The sequence below is a fragment of the Pseudophryne corroboree genome, unplaced genomic scaffold (assembly GCF_028390025.1).
Source record: "Pseudophryne corroboree isolate aPseCor3 unplaced genomic scaffold, aPseCor3.hap2 scaffold_667, whole genome shotgun sequence".
NCBI lineage: Eukaryota > Metazoa > Chordata > Amphibia > Anura > Myobatrachidae > Pseudophryne > Pseudophryne corroboree.
The window spans coordinates 300,001-325,400 of NW_026970254.1; the positions used below are offsets into that span (position 1 = coordinate 300,001).

Consider the following 25,400-nt stretch of genomic DNA (forward strand, 5'->3'; position numbering starts at 1 on the left):
ATGGCTGAGTGACAAAAGCTCCAACAAAGGTACATTAAAAATATGCATTTATAATAAGACTACATTAAAATGCTACAGGTGAAGTAGTAAGTTGTAAAATATTATATTTTTATATTATTTGGGTTTTTTCAGGTGAAATGGAAAAGAGCTGTGATTTGGAGGCAGATAAGACACAAGAGAAGATTAGGGATCAGCAGGAAGATATTTCAAGCAGTACCATTTCTACAGACATTCACAACCAGGACACCATTTCTGGAACCTCGGCAGGCACACAAGGTGTTAGTTGCATGGATTTTGCTTTTGATTTCAATGACCCAGGTACATGGCCAAGTAGAATTTCTGATCCTGAGAGATGTTTCATCACAAGAATGAGAGCAGGGACCCAACATAATCCTGATCTAAGCAGAAGCTTGAGAGATGGAAGACATCTCACAAAGGAGTGGTTTTTCAAACAACTACCAAATGGTCAAAAAGTAAACAGATCATGGCTAGGTTATAGCCAAACAAAAAATGCTTTGTTCTGCATTCCATGTAGGCTATTTTCACAAGCTTCATCAGAGACAACACTGCCCTATTTGGCTAAAGAGGAAGGTTTAACTCAGTGGCGAAAGCTCAGTGACAAAATCCCAGACCACGAGAACTCCCTACATCACAAATCACGTTTTTGTAATTGGAAAACTCTTGAAACCTCCCTCGGAATTGGTGGTATAGACAGAGAACTGCAACTCCAGATAGCGAAGGAAGAAAAACATTGGCGAGTAGTCTTGCATTGTATTATAGATGCTATTATGTTCTTGGCCAAGCAGGGGAGTCCCTTGAGAGGATCTCAAAAAAGTAGTGATTTTGGGAATCCCAACAGTGGCAAATTTCTAAACACCATAGACCTTATATCACACTACCACGCTCCTTTGCGTGAACACATAGAACGGCACAAGAAAGGCCAAGTGACCTACTTTTCTTCAGCGATTCAAGATGAATTCCTTAAAATAATTGCAGGAAAAGTAAGACAAGATATACTGAATGAAATAAAAGAAGCTAGATATTTTGCGCTCATGTTTGATTGCACTCCAGATGTGAGCAAACTTGAACAAATGACAGAGGTAATTAGATATGTCAAAGTAAGTGAAAATGGCCCAGAAATTGTAGAAAGTTTTATTGACTTTTTTGTAGTTTCTGACAAGACAGGCCTTGGTCTGAGTGAAGAAATCCTCAAGAAAGTCCAAAATGATGGTTTAGACATGAAGTTTTGCAGAGGTCAGTCATATGATAATGGAGCAAATATGGCTGGAGTTTATAAAGGCGTCCAGGCAAGAATACTCCAAGAAAACGAATTGGCATATTTTGTGCCTTGTGCGGCACACTCACTAAATTTAGTAGGAGTACATGCTGCTGATATATCTCCTGAAGCACAGACCTTCTTTGGGACACTTCACTCTCTCTATCTGTACTTTGCAGCATCAACTTCAAGATGGGAAATTTTGAAGAAACATGTCCCAACCTCACTAAGATCACAAAGTAAGACGAGATGGTCAGCGAAGATGGAAGCTGTTGAGGCAGTATACAAACATTTAGATAAAGTTATGAAGGCCCTGGAAGAATTGGGGACCAACCCTCTGTCTTCTCCAGAAACTAAGTCAGAGGCAAACTCTCTGTTAAAACACATAAGCAAGTTTGAATTTATCATCATCACTTGTTTCTGGTATGGAATCCTAAGAAAGATTGACCGTGTGAGTCAGTATCTACAGAGAGATGATGTAACAGTTGACAAGGCAGTAAGAAATATACGTGGGCTGATAAACCTGATTCAGTCAGCAAGAGAGAGTGCTGTGCCCGAAGCTATAACTGAGGCTAAAGATATAGCACACACTAACAATCTTACAACTGATTTTAAAGAAACAAGAAGTAGAAAGAAAAAGAGGATGTTTGATGAAAGTGAAACTCCTGGTGATGATGCATCTAACATCTCACAGGAAAAATTGTTTAGGATCTCACTATTGGAAATTATTGATCGAATAATAAGTGAACTTAATAAGAGATTTCTAGCACTAGAAAAAATCAATGAAAAATTTGGATTCCTACATGGAATGGAACTACAGAAATCAGAAACAAAGCATCTGAAAACACAAGCAAAGGAACTGGCACAAATTTACAAGGAAGATATAAATGAAGAAGAGTTCCTCCATGAAATCGAGAGTTTTAAATTTCATGCATTGGAAGTCGACGAAAAGATGAAATCATCCCCTCCAGCGACCATCTTGACCCTTATCTACAAACATAGGCTTGAAGAGGCATATCCTAATATCACTACAGCACTTCAAATTTTTCTAACACTTCCAGTCTCTGTCGCCTCCAGGGAAAGAAGTTTTAGTAAATTAAAACTTATTAAAACCTACCTAAGGAATACCATGGGTCAGGAAAGGCTGACAAACCTCAGCATAATTTCAATTGAACACAAGAGAGCCTCCACTCTATGCTATGAAGACATTATAAAAATATTTGCTGCTAAAAAAGCTAGGAGAGTACAGCTTTAATTGATTTTTGTGTGCATCTGTGTTTTATATTGTAACCAGTAGTGGCTGAATGTATGTTTACTTCTGCTAAGCAGTTCCCCCTGCACTATATGGTCGGCACTGCAAGCGCCACTGATTATAAATATTATGTTATTTCAATAATTGTAATTTGAATAAAACAATTTGGATATTTGATGGTGTTATTTAAGAAACCTAACTCAATATTTTTAAGGGATGGATATTACATTTATGTCAGAAGGGCCATCGTTCATGGTTGAAAGATGTCTGAAAGGGCAAAGTGTACAGTTGTGGGGTTTTCTGTGTTTTGTATTTATTATTTTATTTATTTATGTTTTTATTTAATTTTTTTTGGGTGGGGTGGGGTGGGGGGCGCCAAATTACTGCCTTGCCCCGGGTGACAGAAATCCTAGTTTCGGCCCTGTCCATAGTGCATAAAAGTTTTAATTCAAACAGACAGATAAAAGACTGTGAACTCCAGAGAGATGTGACTCGTACCAGAGAATAAAACACTGTGGGTTGGTTACCACACGACATGTAATGTTACCATCCAGGCAATACTCGTCCCGCAGTTTAACGACTCTCCAGAGCAGAACACATGAAGCTGCCAGCCGGAAAAGATGTTTTAGCTTCACACGGACCCGCCGTGTGTGTGAGCTGCTGCACTGGATCGCTTAGACACAGTAAAGGATTGCCGGAGGTGCAGATAGAGAGCGCACTGTCAGATCTGACAGTGCGCTCTCTATCTGCACCTCCGGCAATCCTTTACTGTGTGAAGCTAAAACATCTTTTCCGGCTGGCAGCTTCATGTGTTCTGCTCTGGAGAGTTAGATTTGGGTGGGTTATTTTGTTTCTGTTCAGGGTAAATACTGGCTGCTTTATTTTTACACTGCAAATTAAATTGCAGATTGAACACATCCCACCCAAATCTAACTCTCTCTGCACATGTTATATCTGCCCCCCCTGCAGTGCACATGGGGGGTCATTCCGAGTTGTTCGCTCGCAAGCTGCTTTTAGCAGCTTTGCACACGCTAAGCCGCCGCCTACTGGGAGTGAATCTTAGCTTATCAAAATTGCGAACGAAAGATTAGCAGAATTGCGAATAGACACTTCTTAGCAGTTTCTGAGTAGCTCCAGACTTACTCGGCATCTGCGATCAGTTCAGTCAGTTTCGTTCCTGGTTTGACGTCACAAACACACCCAGCGTTCGCCCAGACAGTCCTCCGTTTCTACAGCCACTCCCGCGTTTTTCCCAGAAACGGTAGCGTTTTTTCACACACTCCCATAAAACGGCCTGTTTCCGCCCAGAAACACCCACTTCCTGTCAATCACATTACGATCACCAGAACGAAGAAAAAACCTTGTAATGCCGTGAGTAAAATACCTAACTGCATAGCAAATTTACTTGGCGCAGTCGCACTGCGGACATCGCGCATGCGCATTAGCGACTAATCGCTCTGTTGCGTCAAAAAAATAACGAGCGAACAACTCCGAATGACCCCCATGGTTTTGCCCAGTTGCTAAAAAATGTCCTGCTGCGATCAACTTGGAATTACCCCCATAGACCCTTTTGTCAGGAACAGCAGGGTCCTCGGTGACGTTAATACGTCCTTAATATGCACTAATCATGTACTGAATGCTCTTTTTTTGTGTGTAGTGGATCTAATCAGGAAACATAATGGTCGACATAGGAATCAGTATCCGTGTCGGTATCAGGGAGTAGTAACTGGGCAAAACAACATTTTTGCGACCCGGAGGGGTCTGAGGAAAAATAGCTATGAACATGACATCCTCCATAGATATTTCTATGTCTGTGTCTGGTACACAGAGTTATGCAACCTTACTTGAATCACATTATCATACAAATTTTTACCCAGACAGTTATTGGTGGTGCCGACAGGGCCACCCACATATGTCTGTGTCCCTAATAGAGTTTCCTCATTGGAAAAACATACAGCCACCGACATGTTGACATATATGTACCAAGTACCCACCGGCTCATGGGAGTAAAACTGTCAGAGGGACACAGAGGATTTTCCAGCACATAAACCAGCGGCAAAAACACACAGTCTGGACCATAATAAACACATATATGACAGACTTGTAGCGCTTTATATTAACAATAAGCACCCATATTTTCTGCGCCCCCCCCCCTCCTGTTCTGCACCTTGAACTAGTCAGCAGGGAAGGAAGGACCAGCGTCTCCCTGAGGGAAAACATGGGCCCTCATTCCGAGTTGTTCGCTCTGAGATTTTCATCGCATCGCAGTGAAATTCCGCTTAGAGCGCATGCGCAAAGTTCGCACTGCGACTGCGCCAAGTAACTTTACTAAGAAGAAAGTAGTTTTACTCACGGTGTTTTCATCGCTCCGGCGATCGTAATGTGATTGACAGGAAATGGGTGTTACTGGGCGGAAACACGGCGTTTAAGGGGCGTGTGGCTGAAAACGCTACCGTTTCCGGAAAAAACGCAGGCGTGTCTGGAGAAACGGTGGGAGTGCTTGGCCGAACGCTGGGTGTGTTTATGACGTCAGCCGGGACCGAAAAGCACTGAACTGATCGCACAGGCAGAGTAAGTCTGAAGCTACTCAAAAACTGCTAACTCGTTTGTGATCGCAATATTGCGCATACATCGGTCGCACATTTAAGAAGTTTAGATTCACTCCCAGTAGGCGGCGGCTTAGCGTGTGTAACTCTGCTAAAATCGCCTTGCGAGCGATCAACTCGGAATGAGGGCCATGGCTCCGAGCAGTGTGCTGGTGAGGTGAGGAAGAAGCCCCGCCACCGTAATGGCGCGCTTCTGTCCCGCTTATAGATAAATAAATAATTTTGCTGGCAGGGTAAGGACAGTGCCCAGGCACTAATGATGACTTTTTTCCAGCCCTTTTTGAGGATTTATGCTGCCCATGGCGCCTCCCCTGCGCCCTGCACCCTGTAGTGCTGTGTGTGGGAGCATGGCGCGCAGACAGCATTCCGCTGCGCGGTACCCCAGAAACAAACACCGTCACTGAAGAGAAGTTTTCTTTTCTTCTGCTACTCACCTGTCTTCTGACTTCTGGCTCTGTAAGGGGCTGACGGCAGGCTGCGGGAGTGAGCATCTAGGCGTACCTAGCGATCATCACCCTCAGGAGCTAATGGTGTCCTGTCAGCAGAAGCAGAGCCCTTGAACTCACAAAAGTAGGTCTGACTTCTCTCCCATAAGTCCCACGAAGCAGGGAGACTGTTGCCAGCAGCCTCCCTGAAAATAATAAACCTAACATAAAGTCTTTTTCAGAGAAACTCAGTAGAGCTCCCCTGTAGTGCGTCCAGTCTCTCTGGGCACAATTTTAAAACTGGAGTCTGGAGGAGGGGCATAGAGGGAGGAGCCAGTTCACACCCATTCAAAGTCTTAAAGTGCCCATGTCTCCTGCGGATCCCGTCTATACCCCATGGTTCTTAATGTGACCCCAGCATCCTCTAGGACGTATGAGAAATAAATATACATTTTAAATAACATATTTAAAAAACAAACATAAAATTCAGGGTATTGTGCAAATAGCTTATTATTAATAATTGCTCTGCTATTTTATAATGAGACCAGCTGTTTCAGTGGACTATAATGGTGTTACTGTACACCTGCACATGTTAATGAAAGCAGAGGTTTCATTCTTTGTTATTGTCACCTTTATCAGAAAGTAGTCCACTGTATAACAGACTGGGACATAATGGGGGTCATTCCGAGTTGATCTAGCCCTAGTCGCTCCCTGGCCCGCAGCGGCTGCATGTGACATCACGCAGATGCTGCGGCCCACCCCCTGCATGATTCGGCCACGCCTTGCTGGCCAGACCGCGCCCACGAAACGGCAGCCAAACGCCGCCGTTTCATCCCTCCCCACCCATCGACTGCCTCTGCCTGTCAATCAGGCAGAGGCGATCATACTGCAGCGACGGCCTTCGGCCGTCTGAGATGTGCTGGTGCGCTGGTGCACCGCGGCGTCAGCGCAATTCTGACCCGATCGGACTGCTGCGATAAACTGCAGCAAGCGATCGGGTCAGAATGACCCCCAATAATCAGTCATCACCAAGGTCTAACTCTGTCTACCCTGGCCAAGCTCAGATTATCCATAGATTACCTATTCTGACTCCTTCCCAGACACAGAATATATCTCTTCTTTCTCTCTGACGTCTCTTCCAGACACAGTAATCAGAATTACATTCCACTGATAGTTCAACATCAGAATATAGGGGGTCATTCCGAGTTGTTCGCTCGTTGCCGATTTTCGCAACGGAGCGATTAATGAGAAAATGCGCATGCGCATGGTACGCAGTGCGCATGCGCTAAGTAATTTAGCACAAAGCTTAGTAGATTTACTCACGGCAGAATGAAGAATTTTCATCGTTGAAGTGATCGGAGTGTTTATTGACAGGAAGTTGGTGTTTGTGGGCGGAAACTGACCGTTTTCTGGGAGTGTGCGGAAAAACGCAGGCGTGGTCTGGAGAAACCGGGGAGTGGCTGGCTGAACGCAGGGCATGTTTGTGATGTCAAACCAGGAACGAAACGGGCTGAGCTGATCGCAGTGTAGGAGTAAGTCTCGAGCTACTCAGAAACTGCTAAGAATTATTTATTCCAATTCTGCTAATCTTTCGTTCGCAATTCTGCTAAGCAAAGATACACTCCCAGAGGGCGGCGGCCTAGTGTGTGCAATGCTGCTAAAAGCAGCTAGCGAGCGAACAACTCGGAATCACCCCCATAGTCTTAGACAAAGCTATTGTAAAAAAGAAGACCTTACACCTAAGGCTCTTCCATGTTTCCCTACATAATTGGGGAGCATCCACTCAGTGAGAGGCAGATGGTCCATAATGGAGCAGTAACCTCATTAATCTGCTCAAGTTAAGTCCACACCAATGGTGCAACACGTTCTGCTGAGATATATGTCACAGCCGTGCACACTGCAGAATGAGGGCATGATGTATCGTTACAGCATGAATGTAACTACCTGCAGTGTCCATTGCTTGGTCCCATCTGATGTGCAGCACATCAGGTGGCAGCATGCGATGAACAACCACCAGGAAATGCAACTGGGTATACACACTATACAATGCATATGATATTGTTTTGTTCCGCATTGGAATGATATATTGCACATACAGTAGATGCCGACATTCTGGCTGCCTCCTCTGGGAGGAGGCAGCCAGGTCAGCTCAGCAGGGGGCATGGTGCGGCAAAGGGAGGTGTAATGGAGAGGAGCAGGGGGCGTGGCTGTGAGATCGCATCATCATGGGCCCACCCCTGCTACACTATGTCAAGATTACTGGCATAGTGGCGCAGGCGGTGGGGTCACGATGATGCAAATCACGTCATCGGCACCCCCGCTGCAGGGGATACTTGAGTGTTTCCCAAGGGGGTGCGCGGGCTTAGCTGCTGGACAGGAGACTTGACAACTCTTCCGGGTGGCCGGGAGCATCACTCAATTTTAGGGAGCCTCCCAGCCATACTGGGAGAGTAAGTATGACATTGTACAGCAGCTAATATTGTCATCTTCAGTAATCCTTATCATTGCCTCATTGAGGTCCAGCAAGGATCAGATATTCTGCCATGATTAGAGAATGTAATGTGTGACATAGAACTGCTAACACAGTTACATCGGGATCCGGTCTGAAGGTTGACAATGTTTAGGTCGACCACTATAGGTTGACAGTCACTAGGTCTACAGGGTCTGAAGGTCGACAGGGTTTCTAGGTCGTCTGTTGACCTATAGTGGTTGACCTAAACATTCTCGACCTAGACCAGGGGTGGAGAACCTCAGGCTCGCGGGCCGTATAAGGCCCTCAAAGCCACTTGATCCGGCCCGGCCAGGTTCACCTAACCAAGGGAGATGCCAGGCGCCTGTCGAGATTTTGTTAGCAGCAGGCTCCCGGCTCCTTCCCCTCAGCAGAAGCCAGAGGCAGCAGCTCACTCCTGAGCTCCGGCTTCCGCATCAGGTAGTGTACGTATGTGGCTGTGCAGTGCTATGGGAGAGACGTCATGTCTGCTCTCCCATAGTTCCGAGGAGCAGGCGGCCAGGCGGAGGGCAGCGGTACGGAAGCAGGAGCGGGGCTGGTGAGTTTTTTTTTTCTTTTAATGTGTGTGTGTAAGTGGCGCTACTAAGGGGCATATCTAATGGGGTATAACAACTGACTGGGGGAATATCTAATGGGGTATAACAACTGACTGGGGGAATATCTAATGGGGCATAACAACTGACTGGGGGAATATCTAATGGGGCATAACAACTGACTGGGGGCATATCTAATGGGGCATAACAACTGACTGGGGGCATATCTAATGGGTATAACAACTGACTGGGGGCATATCTAATGGGGCATAACAACTGACTGGGGGCATATCTAATGGGGCATAACAACTGACTGGGGGCATATCTAATGGGGTATAACAACTGACTGGGGGCATATCTAATGGGGCATAACAACTGACTGGGGGCATATCTAATGGGGCATAACAACTGACTGGGGGCATATCTAATGGGGCATAACAACTGACTGGGGGCATATCTAATGGGGCATAACAACTGACTGGGGGCATATCTAATGGGGCATAACAACTGACTGGGGGCATATCTAATGGGGTATAACAACTGACTGGGGGCATATCTAATGGGGCATAACAACTGACTGGGGGCATATCTAATGGGGCATAACAACTGACTGGGGGCATATCTAATGGGGCATAACAACTGACTGGGGGCATATCTAATGGGGCATAACAACTGACTGGGGGCATATCTAATGGGGCATAACAACTGACTGGGGGCATATCTAATGGGGTATAACAACTGACTGGGGGCATATCTAATGGGGCATAACAACTGACTGGGGGCATATCTAATGGGGCATAACAACTGACTGGGGGCATATCTAATGGGGTATAACAACTGACTGGGGGCATATCTAATGGGGCATAACAACTGACTGGGGGCATATCTAATGGGGTATAACAACTGACTGGGGGCATATCTAATGGGGCATAACAACTGACTGGGGGCATATCTAATGGGGTATAACAACTGACTGGGGGCATATCTAATGGGGCATAACAAGTGACTGGGGGCATAACAACTGACTGGGGGCATATCTAATGGGGCATAACAACTGACTGGGGGCATATCTAATGGGGCATAACAAGTGACTGGGGGCATATCTAATGGGGCATAACAAGTGACTGTGGGCATATCTAATGGGGCATAACAACTGACTGGGGGCATATCTAATGGGGCATAACAACTGACTGGGGGCATATCTAATGGGGCATAACAAGTGACTGTGGGCATATCTAATGGGGCATAACAACTGACTGGGGGCATATCTAATGGGGCATAACAACTGACTGGGGGCATATCTAATGGGGCATAACAAGTGACTGTGGGCATACCTAATGGGGCATAACAACTGACTGGGGGCATATCTAATGGGGCATAACAACTGACTGGGGGCATATCTAATGGGGCATAACAAGTGACTGTGGGCATATCTAATGGGGCATAACAACTGACTGGGGGCATATCTAATGGGGCATAACAACTGACTGGGGGCATATCTAATGGGGCATAACAAGTGACTGTGGGCATATCTAATGGGGCATAACAACTGACTGGGGGCATATCTAATGGGGCATAACAACTGACTGGGGGAATATCTAATGGGGCATAACAACTGACTGGGGGCATATCTAATGGGGCATAACAACTGACTGGGGGCATATCTAATGGGGCATAACAACTGACTGGGGGCATATCTAATGGGGCATAACAACTGACTGGGGGCATATCTAATGGGGCATAACAACTGACTGGGGGCATATCTAATGGGGCATAACAACTGACTGGGGGCATATCTAATGGGGCATAACAACTGACTGGGGGCATATCTAATGGGGCATAACAACTGACTGGGGGCATATCTAATGGGGCATAACAAGTGACTGGGGGCATATCTAATGGGGCATAACAAGTGACTGTGGGCATATCTAATGGGGCATAACAACTGACTGGGGGCATATCTAATGGGGCATAACAAGTGACTGGGGGCATATCTAATGGGGCATAACAAGTGACTGTGGGCATATCTAATGGGGCATAACAACTGACTGGGGGCATATCTAATGGGGCATAACAACTGACTGGGGGAATATCTAATGGGGCATAACAACTGACTGGGGGCATATCTAATGGGGCATAACAACTGACTGGGGGAATATCTAATGGGGCATAACAACTGACTGGGGGCACATCTAATGGGGCATAACAACTGACTGGGGGCATAACAAGTGACTAAGGGCATATGTACTGGGGGCATATCTACTGGGGAATAAAAACTGACTAGGGGTATATCTACTGGGGACATAACTACTGACTGGGGCATAAGTACTGACTGAGGGCATAAATACTGTCTTGGGGCATAACTACTGACTTGGGGCATAACTACTGGACGCAGGTTAATTTTTAAGTTGATCATTTTTGTATGGCCCCCGAAGGATTTTATAAATATCCAAATGGTCCTTGGTAGAAAGAAGGTTCCCCACCCGTGACCTAGACACTGTCAATTTCATGATCCACACCCGCCACATCATCTTATCTCCTTCTGCTTTTACGATGCAGCTCTTGCCTCATTATCACTAAGTATATTTATTTGTTTATTACCAGTTATTTATATAGCGCACACATATTCTATAGCGCTTAACAGAGGATATTTATCCATTCACATCAGTCCCTGCCCCAGTGGAGCTTACAGTCTAACTTCCCTATCACATGTGCACACAGACACTTCCATGCTAGGGTTAATTTTTGTTTGCAGCCAATTAACCTACTAGTATGTTTTTGGATTGTGTGAGGAAACCGGCGCACCCGGAGGAAAGGGCAATGGAGGGAATCAAACCCATGACGTCAGTGCTGTGAGGAGGTAATACTAACCGTTACACCATAAAGAGATGTTTTTCCTACCCAATGCTATTACGCCACAGTATTACTTATAGTACTTGGAATATAGAACCTATTCTAGCCTTGGACACAAGTTCAGAGTGTTATTTTATTAAGGTAATTCCTATGATTGTTTCTATGTGCTTAGCGGCCCTTCCCCCTGCGCTAGGTATTCAGCGCTGCACCCGCCGCTGGTTGCAGCAATTGCTGTAACTAACATTCCCTGTGTATAAAGTACAGAGACTACACAGTGGACTGTGTATAATATACATTCCCTGTGTATAAAGTACAGAGACTACACAGTGGAAAGTGTATAATATACATTCCCTGTGTATAAAGGGGGTAATTCCAAGTTGATCGCAGCAGGAAATTTTTTAGCAGTTGGGCAAAACCATGTGCACTGCAGGGGGGCAGATATAACATGTGCAGAGAGAGTTAGATTTGGGTGGGTTATTTTGTTTCTGTGCAGGGTAAATACTGGCTGCTTTATTTTTACACTGCAATTTAGATTGCAGATTGAACTCACCACACCCAAATCTATCTCTCTCTGCACATGTTATATCTGCCTCCCTGCAGTGCACATGGTTTTGCCCAACTGCTAAAAAATTTCCTGCTGCGATCAACTTGGAATTACCTCCAAAGTACAGAGAATACACTGTGGAGTGTGTGTATAATATACATTCCCTGTGTATAAAGTACAGAGAATACACTGTGGAGTGTGTATAATATACATTCCCTGTGTATAAAGTACAGAGAATACACTGTGGAGTGTGTATAATATACACTCCCTGTGTATAAAGTACAGAGAATACACTGTGGAGTGTGTATAATATACATTCCCTATGTATAAAGTATAGAGAATACACAGTGGAGTGTGTATAATATACACTCCCTGTGTATAAAATACAGAGAGTACACTGTGGAGTGTGTATAATATACATTCCCTGTGTATAAAGTACAGAGAATACATTGTGGACTGTGTATAATATACATTCCCTGTGTATAAAGTACATAGAATACACTGTGGAGTGTGTATAATATACACTCCCTGTGTATAAAGTACAGATAATACACTGTGGAGTGTGTATAATATACATTCCCTGTGTATAAAGTAGAGATGTGCACCGGAAATTTTTCGGGTTTTGTGTTTTGGTTTTGGGTTCGGTTCCGTGGCCGTGTTTTGGGTTCGAACGCGTTTTGGCAAAACCTCACCGAATTTTTTTTGTCGGATTCGGGTGTGTTTTGGATTCGTGTGTTTTTTTCAAAAAACCCTAAAAAACAGCTTAAATCATAGAATTTGGGGGTCATTTTGATCCCAAAGTATTATTAACCTCAATAACCATAATTTCCACTCATTTTCAGTCTATTCTGAACACCTCACACCTCACAATATTATTTTTAGTCCTAAAATTTGCACCGAGGTCGCTGGATGACTAAGCTCAGCGACCCAAGTGGCCGACACAAACACCTGGCCCATCTAGGAGTGGCACTGCAGTGTCACGCAGGATGGCCCTTCCAAAAAACACTCCCAAAACAGCACATGACGCAAAGAAAAAAAGAGGCGCAATGAGGTAGCTGTGTGACTAAGCTCAGCGACCCTAGTGGCCGACACAAACACCTGGCCCATCTAGGAGTGTCACTGCAGTGTCACGCAGGATGGCCCTTCCAAAAAACACTCCCCAAACAGCACATGACGCAAAGAAAAAAAGAGGCGCAATGAGGTAGCTGTGTGAGTAAGCTAAGCGACCCTAGTGGCCGACACAAACACCTGGCCCATCTAGGAGTGGCACTGCAGTGTCACGCAGGATGGCCCTTCCAAAAAACACTCCCCAAACAGCACATGACGCAAAGAAAAATGAAAGAAAAAAGAGGTGCAAGATGGAATTGTCCTTGGGCCCTCCCACCCACCCTTATGTTGTATAAACAGTAGAGATGAGCGCCTGAAATTTTTCGGGTTTTGTGTTTTGGTTTTGGGTTCGGTTCCGCGGCCGTGTTTTGGGTTCGAACGCGTTTTGGCAAAACCTCACCGAATTATTTTTGTCGGATTCGGGTGTGTTTTGGATTCGGGTGTTTTTTTCCAAAAACACTAAAAAACAGCTTAAATCATAGAATTTGGGGGTCATTTTGATCCCAAAGTATTATTAACCTCAAAAACCATAATTTACACTCATTTTCAGTCTATTCTGAATACCTCACACCTCACAATATTATTTTTAGTCCTAAAATTTGCACCGAGGTCGCTGTGTGAGTAAGATAAGCGACCCTAGTGGCCGACACAAACACCGGGCCCATCTAGGAGTGGCACTGCAGTGTCACGCAGGATGTCCCTTCCAAAAAACCCTCCCCAAACAGCACATGACGCAAAGAAAAAAAGAGGCGCAATGAGGTAGCTGTGTGAGTAAGATTAGCGACCCTAGTGGCCGACACAAACACCGGGCCCATCTAGGAGTGGCACTGCAGTGTCACGCAGGATGGCCCTTCCAAAAAACCCTCCCCAAACAGCACATGACGCAAAGAAAAAAAGAGGCGCAATGAGGTAGCTGACTGTGTGAGTAAGATTAGCGACCCTAGTGGCCGACACAAACACCGGGCCCATCTAGGAGTGGCACTGCAGTGTCACGCAGGATGGCCCTTCCAAAAAACCCTCCCCAAACAGCACATGACGCAAAGAAAAAAAGAGGCGCAATGAGGTAGCTGACTGTGTGAGTAAGATTAGCGACCCTAGTGGCCGACACAAACACCGGGCCCATCTAGGAGTGGCACTGCAGTGTCACGCAGGATGTCCCTTCCAAAAAACCCTCCCCAAACAGCACATGACGCAAAGAAAAAAAGAGGCGCAATGAGGTAGCTGTGTGAGTAAGATTAGCGACCCTAGTGGCCGACACAAACACCGGGCCCATCTAGGAGTGGCACTGCAGTGTCACGCAGGATGTCCCTTCCAAAAAACCCTCCCCAAACAGCACATGACGCAAAGAAAAAAAGAGGCGCAATGAGGTAGCTGACTGTGTGAGTAAGATTAGCGACCCTAGTGGCCGACACAAACACCGGGCCCATTTAGGAGTGGCACTGCAGTGTCACGCAGGATGTCCCTTCCAAAAAACCCTCCCCAATCAGCACATGATGCAAAGAAAAAGAAAAGAAAAAAGAGGTGCAAGATGGAATTATCCTTGGGCCCTCCCACCCACCCTTATGTTGTATAAACAAAACAGGACATGCACACTTTAACCAACCCATCATTTCAGTGACAGGGTCTGCCACACGACTGTGACTGATATGACGGGTTGGTTTGGACCCCCCCCCAAAAAAGAAGCAATTAATCTCTCCTTGCACAAACTGGCTCTACAGAGGCAAGATGTCCACCTCATCTTCACCCTCCGATATATCACCGTGTACATCGCCCTCCTCACAGATTATCAATTCGTCCCCACTGGAATCCACCATCTCAGCTCCCTGTGTACTTTGTGGAGGCAATTGCTGCTGGTCAATGTCTCCGCGGAGGAATTGATTATAATTCATTTTAATGAACATCATCTTCTCCACATTTTCTGGATGTAACCTCGTACGCCGATTGCTGACAAGGTGAGCGGCGGCACTAAACACTCTTTCGGAGTACACACTTGTGGGAGGGCAACTTAGGTAGAATAAAGCCAGTTTGTGCAAGGGCCTCCAAATTGCCTCTTTTTCCTGCCAGTATAAGTACGGACTGTGTGACGTGCCTACTTGGATGCGGTCACTCATATAATCCTCCACCATTCTATCAATGTTGAGAGAATCATATGCAGTGACAGTAGACGACATGTCCGTAATCGTTGTCAGGTCCTTCAGTCCGGACCAGATGTCAGCATCAGCAGTCGCTCCAGACTGCCCTGCATCACCGCCAGCGGGTGGGCTCGGAATTCTGAGCCTTTTCCTCACACCCCCAGTTGCGGGAGAATGTGAAGGAGGAGATGTTGACAGGTCGCGTTCCGCTTGACTTGACAATTTTGTCACCAGCAGGTCTTTCAACCCCAGCAGACCTGTGTCTGCCGAAAGAGAGATCCAAGGTAGGCTTTAAATCTAGGATCGAGCACGGTGGCCAAAATGTAGTGCTCTGATTTCAACAGATTGACCACCCGTGAATCCTTGTTAAGCGAATTAAGGGCTGCATCCACAAGTCCCACATGCCTAGCGGAATCGCTCCCTTTTAGCTCCTTCTTCAATGCCTCCAGCTTCTTCTGCAAAAGCCTGATGAGGGGAATGACCTGACTCAGGCTGGCAGTGTCTGAACTGACTTCACGTGTGGCAAGTTCAAAGGGCATCAGAACCTTGCACAACGTTGAAATCATTCTCCACTGCACTTGAGACAGGTGCATTCCATCTCCTATATCGTGCTCAATTGTATAGGCTTGAATGGCCTTTTGCTGCTCCTCCAACCTCTGAAGCATATAGAGGGTTGAATTCCACCTCGTTACCACTTCTTGCTTCAGATGATGGCAGGGCAGGTTCAGTAGTTTTTGGTGGTGCTCCAGTCTTCTGTACGTGGTGCCTGTACGCCGAAAGTGTCCCGCAATTTTTCTGGCCACCGACAGCATCTCTTGCACGCCCCTGTCGTTTTTAAAAAAAATTCTGCACCACCAAATTCAAGGTATGTGCAAAACATGGGACGTGCTGGAATTTGCCCATATTTAATGCACACACAATATTGCTGGCGTTGTCCGATGCCACAAATCCACAGGAGAGTCCAATTGGGGTAAGCCATTCCGCGATGATCTTCCTCAGTTGCCGTAAGAGGTTTTCAGCTGTGTGCGTATTCTGGAAAGCGGTGATACAAAGCGTAGCCTGCCTAGGAAAGAGTTGGCGTTTGCGAGATGCTGCTACTGGTGCCGCCGCTGCTGTTCTTGCGGCGGGAGTCCATACATCTACCCAGTGGGCTGTCACAGTCATATAGTCCTGACCCTGCCCTGCTCCACTTGTCCACATGTCCGTGGTTAAGTGGACATTGGGTACAACTGCATTTTTTAGGACACTGGTGAGTCTTTTTCTGACGTCCGTGTACATTCTCGGTATCGCCTGCCTAGAGAAGTGGAACCTAGATGGTATTTGGTAACGGGGGCACACTGCCTCAATAAATTGTCTAGTTCCCTGTGAACTAACGGCGGATACCGGACGCACGTCTAACACCAACATAGTTGTCAAGGACTCAGTTATCCGCTTTGCAGTAGGATGACTGCTGTGATATTTCATCTTCCTCGCAAAGGACTGTTGAACAGTCAATTGCTTACTGGAAGTAGTACAAGTGGGCTTACGACTTCCCCTCTGGGATGACCATCGACTCCCAGCGGCAACAACAGCAGCGCCAGCAGCAGTAGGCGTTACACGCAAGGATGCATCGGAGGAATCCCAGGCAGGAGAGGACTCGTCAGACTTGCCAGTGACATGGCCTGCAGGACTATTGGCATTCCTGGGGAAGGAGGAAATTGACACTGAGGGAGTTGGTGGGGTGGTTTGCGTGAGCTTGGTTACAAGAGGAAGGGATTTACTGGTCAGTGGACTGCTTCCGCTGTCACCCAAAGTTTTTGAACTTGTCACTGACTTATTATGAATGCGCTGCAGGTGACGTATAAGGGAGGATGTTCCGAGGTGGTTAACGTCCTTACCCCTACTTATTACAGCTTGACAAAGGGAACACACGGCTTGACACCTGTTGTCCGCATTTCTGGTGAAATACCTCCACACCGAAGAGCTGATTTTTTTGGTATTTTCACCTGGCATGTCAACGGCCATATTCCTCCCACGGACAACAGGTGTCTCCCCGGGTGCCTGACTTAAACAAACCACCTCACCATCAGAATCCTCCTGGTCAATTTCCTCCCCAGCGCCAGCAACACCCATATCCTCCTCATCCTGGTGTACTTCAACACTGACATCTTCAATCTGACTATCAGGAACTGGACTGCGGGTGCTCCTTCCAGCACTTGCAGGGGGCGTGCAAATGGTGGAAGGCGCATGCTCTTCACGTCCAGTGTTGGGAAGGTCAGGCATCGCAACCGACACAATTGGACTCTCCTTGTGGATTTGGGATTTCAAAGAACGCACAGTTCTTTGCGGTGCTTTTGCCAGCTTGAGTCTTTTCAGTTTTCTAGCGAGAGGCTGAGTGCTTCCATCCTCATGTGAAGCTGAACCACTAGCCATGAACATAGGCCAGGGCCTCAGCCGTTCCTTGCCACTCCGTGTGGTAAATGGCATATTGGCAAGTTTACGCTTCTCCTCCGACAATTTTATTTTAGGTTTTGGAGTCCTTTTTTTACTGATATTTGGTGTTTTGGTTTTGACATGCTCTGTACTATGCCATTGGGCATCGGCCTTGGCAGACGACGTTGCTGGCATTTCATCGTCTCGGCCATGACTAGTGGCAGCAGCTTCAGCACGAGGTGGAAGTGGATCTTGATCTTTCCCTAATTTTGGAACCTCAACATTTTTGTTCTCCATATTTTAATAGGCACAACTAAAAGGCACCTCAGGTAAACAATGCAGATGGATGGATTGGATACTAGTATACAATTATGGACGGGCTGCCGAGTGCCGACACAGAGGTAGCCACAGCCGTGAACTACCGCACTGTACTGTGTCTGCTGCTAATATATAGACTGGTTGATAAAGAGATAGTATACTCGTAACTAGTATGTATGTATAAAGAAAGAAAAAAAAACCACGGTTAGGTCACTGGTATATACAATTATGGACGGGCTGCCGAGTGCCGACACAGAGGTAGCCACAGCCGTGAACTACCGCACTGTACTGTGTCTGCTGCTAATATATAGACTGGTTGATAAAGAGATAGTATACTCGTAACTAGTATGTATGTATAAAGAAAGAAAAAAAAACCACGGTTAGGTGGTATATACAATTATGGACGGGCTGCCGAGTGCCGACACAGAGGTAGCCACAGCCGTGAACTACCGCACTGTACTGTGTCTGCTGCTAATATATAGACTGGTTGATAAAGAGATAGTATACTCGTAACTAGTATGTATGTATAAAGAAAGAAAAAAAAACCACGGTTAGGTCACTGGTATATACAATTATGGATGGGCTGCCGAGTGCCGACACAGAGGTAGCCACAGCCGTGAACTACCGCACTGTACTGTGTCTGCTGCTAATATATAGACTGGTTGATAAAGAGATAGTATACTCGTAACTAGTATGTATGTATAAAGAAAGAAAAAAAAACCACGGTTAGGTCACTGGTATATACAATTATGGACGGGCTGCCGAGTGCCGACACAGAGGTAGCCACAGCCGTGAACTACCGCACTGTACTGTGTCTGCTGCTAATATATAGACTGGTTGATAAAGAGATAGTATACTCGTAACTAGTATGTATGTATAAAGAAAGAAAAAAAAACCACGGTTAGGTCACTGGTATATACAATTATGGACGGGCTGCGGAGTGCCGACACAGAGGTAGCCACAGCCGTGAACTACCGCACTGTACTGTGTCTGCTGCTAATATATAGACTGGTTGATAAAGAGATAGTATACTCGTAACTAGTATGTATGTATAAAGAAAGAAAAAAAAACCACGGTTAGGTGGTATATACAATTATGGACGGGCTGCCGAGTGCCGACACAGAGGTAGCCACAGCCGTGAACTACCGCACTGTACTGTGTCTGCTGCTAATATATAGACTGGTTGATAAAGAGATAGTATACTCGTAACTAGTATGTATGTATAAAGAAAGAAAAAAAAACCACGGTTAGGTCACTGGTATATACAATTATGGACGGGCTGCCGAGTGCCGACACAGAGGTAGCCACAGCCGTGAACTACCGCACTGTACACTGGTTGATAAAGAGATAGTAGTATACTCGTAACAACTAGTATGACGACGGTATAAAGAATGAAAAAAAAACCACGGTTAGGTGGTATATAATACAATTATGGTTGGACGGACTGCCTGCCGAGTGCCGACACAGAGGTAGCCACAGCCGTGAACTACCGCACTGTACACTGGTTGATAAAGAGATAGTAGTATACTCGTAACAACTAGTATGACGACGGTATAAAGAATGAAAAAAAAACCACGGTTAGGTGGTATATAATACAATTATGGTTGGACGGACTGCCTGCCGAGTGCCGACACAGAGGTAGCCACAGCCGTGAACTACCGCACTGTACACTGGTTGATAAAGAGATAGTAGTATACTCGTAACAACTAGTATGACGACGGTATAAAGAACGAAAAAAAAACCACGGTTAGGTGGTATATATTATAATACAATTATGGATGGACGGACTGCCTGCCGAGTTCCGACACAGAGGTAGCCACAGCCGTGAACTACCGCACTGTACACTGGTTGATAAAGAGATAGTAGTATACTCGTAACAACTAGTATGACTATGACGACGGTATAAAGAAAGAAAAAAAAAACCACGGTTAGGTGGTATATAATACAATTATGGATGGACGGACTGCCTGCCGAGTGCCGACACAGAGGTAGCCACAGCCGTGAACTACCGCACTGTACTGTGTCTGCTGCTAATATAGACTGGTTGATAAAGAGATAGTATACAATACTACTAATATACTGGTGGTCAGGCACTGGTCACCACTAGTCACACTGGCAGTGGCACTCCTGCAGCAAAAGTGTGCACTGTTTAATTTTAATATAATATTATTTATCATGTACTCCTGGCTCCTGCTATAACAACCTGCAGTGCTCCCCAGTCTCCCCCACAATTATAAGCTTTATATACAATACATTGATGTGCAGCACACTGGGCTGAGCAGTGCACACAGACTGAGTCACTGTGTGACTGTGTATCGTTTTTTTCAGGCAGAGAACGGATATATTAAATAAAACAAACAACTGCACTGTCTCTGGTGGTCACTGGTCACTGTGGTCGTCAGTCACTAAACTCTGTCTGCACTCTGCACTCTCTTCTAATCTACAGTATCACAGCAATCTCTCTCTCTCTCTCTCTTCTAAATCTAATCTAAATGGAGAGGACGCCAGCCACGTCCTCTCCCTATCAATCTCAATGCACGTGTGAAAATGGCGGCGACGCGCGGCTCCTTATATAGAATCCGAGTCTCGCGAGAATCCGACAGCGTCATGATGACGTTCGGGCGCGCTCGGGTTAACCGAGCAAGGCGGGAAGATCCGAGTCGCTCGGACCCGTGAAAAAAAAAGTGAAGTTCGTGCGGGTTCGGATTCAAAGAAACCGAACCCGCTCATCTCTAATAAACAGGACATGCACACTTTAACCAACCCATCATTTCAGTGACAGGGTCTGCCACACGACTGTGACTGAAATGACGGGTTGGTTTGGACCCCCACCAAAAAAGAAGCAATTAATCTCTCCTTGCACAAACTGGCTCTACAGAGGCAAGATGTCCACCTCATCATCATCCTCCGATTCATCACCGTGTACATCCCCCTCCTCACAGATTATCAATTCGTCCCCACTGGAATCCACCATCACAGCTCCCTGTGTACTTTGTGGAGGCAATTGCTGCTGGTGAATGTCTCCATGGAGGAATTGATTATAATTCATTTTAATGAACATCATCTTCTCCACATTTTCTGGAAGTAACCTCGTACGCCGATTGCTGACAAGGTGAGCGGCGGCACTAAACACTCTTTCGGAGTACACACTTGTCGGAGGGCAACTTAGGTAGAATAAAGCCAGTTTGTGCAAGGGCCTCCAAATTGCCTCTTTTTCCTGCCAGTATACGTACGGACTGTCTGACGTGCCTACTTGGATGCGGTCACTCATATAATCCTCCACCATTCTTTCAATGGTGAGAGAATCATATGCAGTGACAGTAGACGACATGTCCGTAATCATTGTCAGGTCCTTCATTCCGGACCAGATGTCAGCATCAGCAGTCGCTCCAGACTGCCCTGCATCACCGCCAGCGGGTGGGCTCGGAATTCTGAGCCTTTTCCTCGCACCCCCAGTTGCGGGAGAATGTGAAGGAGGAGATGTTGACAGGTCGCGTTCCGCTTGACTTGACAATTTTCTCACCAGCAGTTCTTTGAACCCCTGCAGACTTGTGTCTGCCGGAAAGAGAGATACAACGTAAGTTTTAAATCTAGGATCGAGCACGGTGGCCAAAATGTAGTGCTCTGATTTCAACAGATTGACCACGCGTGAATCCTTGTTAAGCAAATTAAGGGCTCCATCCATAAGTCCCACATGCCTAGCGGAATCGCTCAGTGTTAGCTCCTCCTTCAATGTCTCCAGCTTCTTCTGCAAAAGCCTGATGAGGGGAATGACCTGACTCAGGCTGGCAGTGTCTGAACTGACTTCACGTGTGGCAAGTTCAAAAGGTTGCAGAACCTTGCACAACGTTGAAATCATTCTCCACTGCGCTTGAGACAGGTGCATTCCACCTCCTATATCGTGCTCAGTTGTATAGGCTTGAATGGCCTTTTGCTGCTCCTCCAACCTCTGAAGCATATAGAGGGTTGAATTCCACCTCGTTACCACCTCTTGCTTCAGATGATGGCAGGGCAGGTTCAGGCGTTTTTGGTGGTGCTCCAGTCTTCTGTACGTGGTGCCTGTACGCCGAAAGTTTCCCGCAATTCTTCTGGCCACCGACAGCATCTCTTGCACGCCCCTCTCGTTTTTTAAATAATTCTGCACCACCAAATTCAAGGTATGTGCAAAACATGGGACGTGCTGGAATTTGCCCATATTTAATGCACACACAATATTGCTGGCGTTGTCCAATGCCACAAATCCACAGGAGAGTCCAATTGGGGTAAGCCATTCTGCGATGATCTTCCTCAGTTGCCGTAAGAGGTTTTCAGCTGTGTGCGTATTCTGGAAAGCGGTGATACAAAGCGTAGCCTGCCTAGGAAAGAGTTGGCGTTTGCGAGATGCTGCTACTGGTGCCGCCGCTGCTGTTCTTGCGGCGGGAGTCAACACATCTACCCAGTGGGCTGTCACAGTCATATAGTCCTGAGTCTGCCCTGCTCCACTTGTCCACATGTCCGTGGTTAAGTGGACATTGGGTACAACTGCATTTTTTAGGACACTGGTGAGTCTTTTTCTGAGGTCTGTGTACATTTTCGGTATTGCCTGCCTAGAGAAATGGAACCTAGATGGTATTTGGTACCGGGGACACAGTACCTCAAACAAGTCTATAGTTGGCTCTGCAGTAATGATGGATACCGGAACCACGTTTCTCACCGCCCAGGATGCCAAGGCCTCAGTTATCCGCTTTGCAGCAGGATGACTGCTGTGATATTTCATCTTCCTCGCAAAGGACTGTTGGACAGTCAATTGCTTGGTGGAAGTAGTAAAAGTGGTCTTACGACTTCCCCTCTGGGATGACCATCGACTCCCAGCAGCAACAAAAGCAGCGCCAGCAGCAGTAGGCGTTACACTCAAGGATGCATCGGAGGAATCCCAGGCAGGAGAGGACTCGTCAGAATTGCCAGTGACATGGCCTGAAGGACTATTGGCATTCCTGGGGAAGGAGGAAATTGACACTGAGGGAGTTGGTGGGGTGGTTTGCGTGAGCTTCGTTACAAGAGGAAGGGATTTACTGGTCAGTGGACTGCTTCCGCTGTCGCCCAAAGTTTTTGAACTTGTCACTGACTTATGATGAATGCGCTGCAGGTGACGTATAAGGGAGGATGTTCCGAGGTGGTTAACGTCCTTACCCCTACTTATTACAGCTTGACAAAGGCAACACACGGCTTGACAAATGTTGTCCGCATTTCTGTTGAAATACTTCCACACTGAAGAGCTGATTTTTTTGGTATTTTCACCAGGCATGTCAATGGCCATATTCCTCCCACGGACAACAGGTGTCTCCCCGGGTGCCTGACTTAAACAAACCATCTCACCATCAGAATCCTCCTTGTCAATTTCCTCCCCAGCGCCAGCAACACCCATTTCCTCCTCATCCTGGTGTACTTCAACACTGACATCTTCAATCTGACTATCAGGAACTGGAATGCGGGTGCTCCTTCCAGCACTTGCAGGGGGCGTGCAAATGGTGGAAGGCGCAAGCTCTTCACGTCCAGTGTTGGGAAGGTCAGGCATCGCAACCGACACAATTGGACTCTCCTTGTGGATTTGTGATTTCGAAGAACGCACAGTTCTTTGCTGTGCTTTTGCCAGCTTAAGTCTTTTCATTTTTCTAGCGAGAGGCTGAGTGCTTCCATCCTCATGTGAAGCTGAACCACTAGCCATGAACATAGGCCAGGGCCTCAGCCGTTCCTTGCCACTCCGTGTGGTAAATGGCATATTGGCAAGTTTACGCTTCTCCTCCGACGATTTTATTTTAGATTTTTGAGTCCTTTTTTTACTGATATTTTGTGTTTTGGATTTTACATGTTCTGCACTATGACATTGGGCATCGGCCTTGGCAGACGACGTTGATGGAATTTCATCGTCTCGGCCATGACTAGTGGCAGCAGCTTCAGCACGAGGTGGAAGTGGATCTTGATCTTTCCCTATTTTTGGAACCTCAACATTTTTGTTCTCCATATTTTAATAGGCACAACTAAAAGGCACCTCAGGTAAACAATGGAGATGGATGGATACTAGTATACTTATGGATGATGAGTGACTGACGACACAGAGGTAGCTACAGCCGTGGACTACCGTACTGCGTCTGCTAGTATAGAGATGATAATGATATAAAAAATATATATATATCACTACTGCAGGTATATATAATATAATGACGGACCTGCTGGACACTGTCAGCAGACTCCTAAACTACTAGTATGAAGAAGATAAAAAAAAAAAACCCACCACAGGTAGGTATACAATTATGGACGAGCACTGATGACACAGAGGTAGCTACAGCCGTGGACTACCGTTCTGCGTCTGCTAGTATAGAGATGATAATGATATAAAAAATATATATATATCACTACTGCAGGTATATATAATATAATGACGGACCTGCTGGACACTGTCAGCAGACTCCTAAACTACTAGTATGAAGAAGATAGAAAAAAAAAACCACCACAGGTAGGTATACAATTATGGACGAGCACTGACGACACAGAGTTAGCTACAGCCGTGGACTACCGCACTGTGTCTGCTAGTATAGAGATGATAATGATATAAAAAATATATATATATCATTACTGCAGGTATATTTAATATAATGACGGACCTGCTGGACACTGTCAGCAGACTCCTAAACTACTAGTATGAAGAAGATAGAAAAAAAAACCCACCACAGGTAGGTATACAATTATGGACGAGCACTGACGACACAGAGGTAGCTACAGCCGTGGACTACCGTACTGTGTCTGCTAGTATAGAGATGATAATGATATAAAATATATATATATCACTACTGCAGGTATATATAATATAATGACGGACCTGCTGGACACTGTCAGCAGACTCCTAAACTACTAGTATGAAGAAGATAGAAAAAAAAACCCCACCACAGGTAGGTATACAATTATGGACGAGCACTGACGACACAGAGGTAGCTACAGCCGTGGACTACCGTACTGCGTCTGCTAGTATAGAGATGATAATGATATAAAAAATATATATATATCACTACTGCAGGTATATATAATATAATGACGGACCTGCTGGACACTGTCAGCAGACTCCTAAACTACTAGTATGAAGAAGATAGAAAAAAAAAAACCACCACAGGTAGGTATACAATTATGGACGAGCACTGACGACACAGAGGTAGCTACAGCCGTGGACTACCGTACTGCGTCTGCTAGTATAGAGATGATAATAATATAAAAAATATATATATATCACTACTGCAGGTATATATAATATAATGACGGACCTGCTGGACACTGTCAGCAGACTTCTAAACTACTAGTATGAAGAAGATAGAAAAAAAAAAACCACCACAGGTAGGTATACAATTATGGACGAGCACTGACGACACAGAGGTAGCCACAGCCGTGGACTACCGTACTGCGTC

General features: G+C 45.9%; 1 protein-coding gene across 1 annotated transcript in view; it reads left to right on the forward strand.

Annotated features, from left to right (window-relative positions):
• LOC135037118 (zinc finger MYM-type protein 1-like) overlaps positions 1-2,759 on the forward strand; it is a 118,706-nt gene extending 115,947 nt beyond the window's left edge. The window contains exons 3-4 of the mRNA XM_063954514.1: positions 1-29; positions 133-2,759. The exon at positions 1-29 is cut by the window's left edge and continues 98 nt beyond it. Of these exons, the coding sequence (XP_063810584.1) occupies positions 1-29; positions 133-2,531 (2,428 nt within the window). The 3' untranslated portion in view covers positions 2,532-2,759. The remainder of the gene's footprint in view (positions 30-132) is intronic.
• Positions 2,760-25,400: the final 22,641 nt, after the last annotated feature.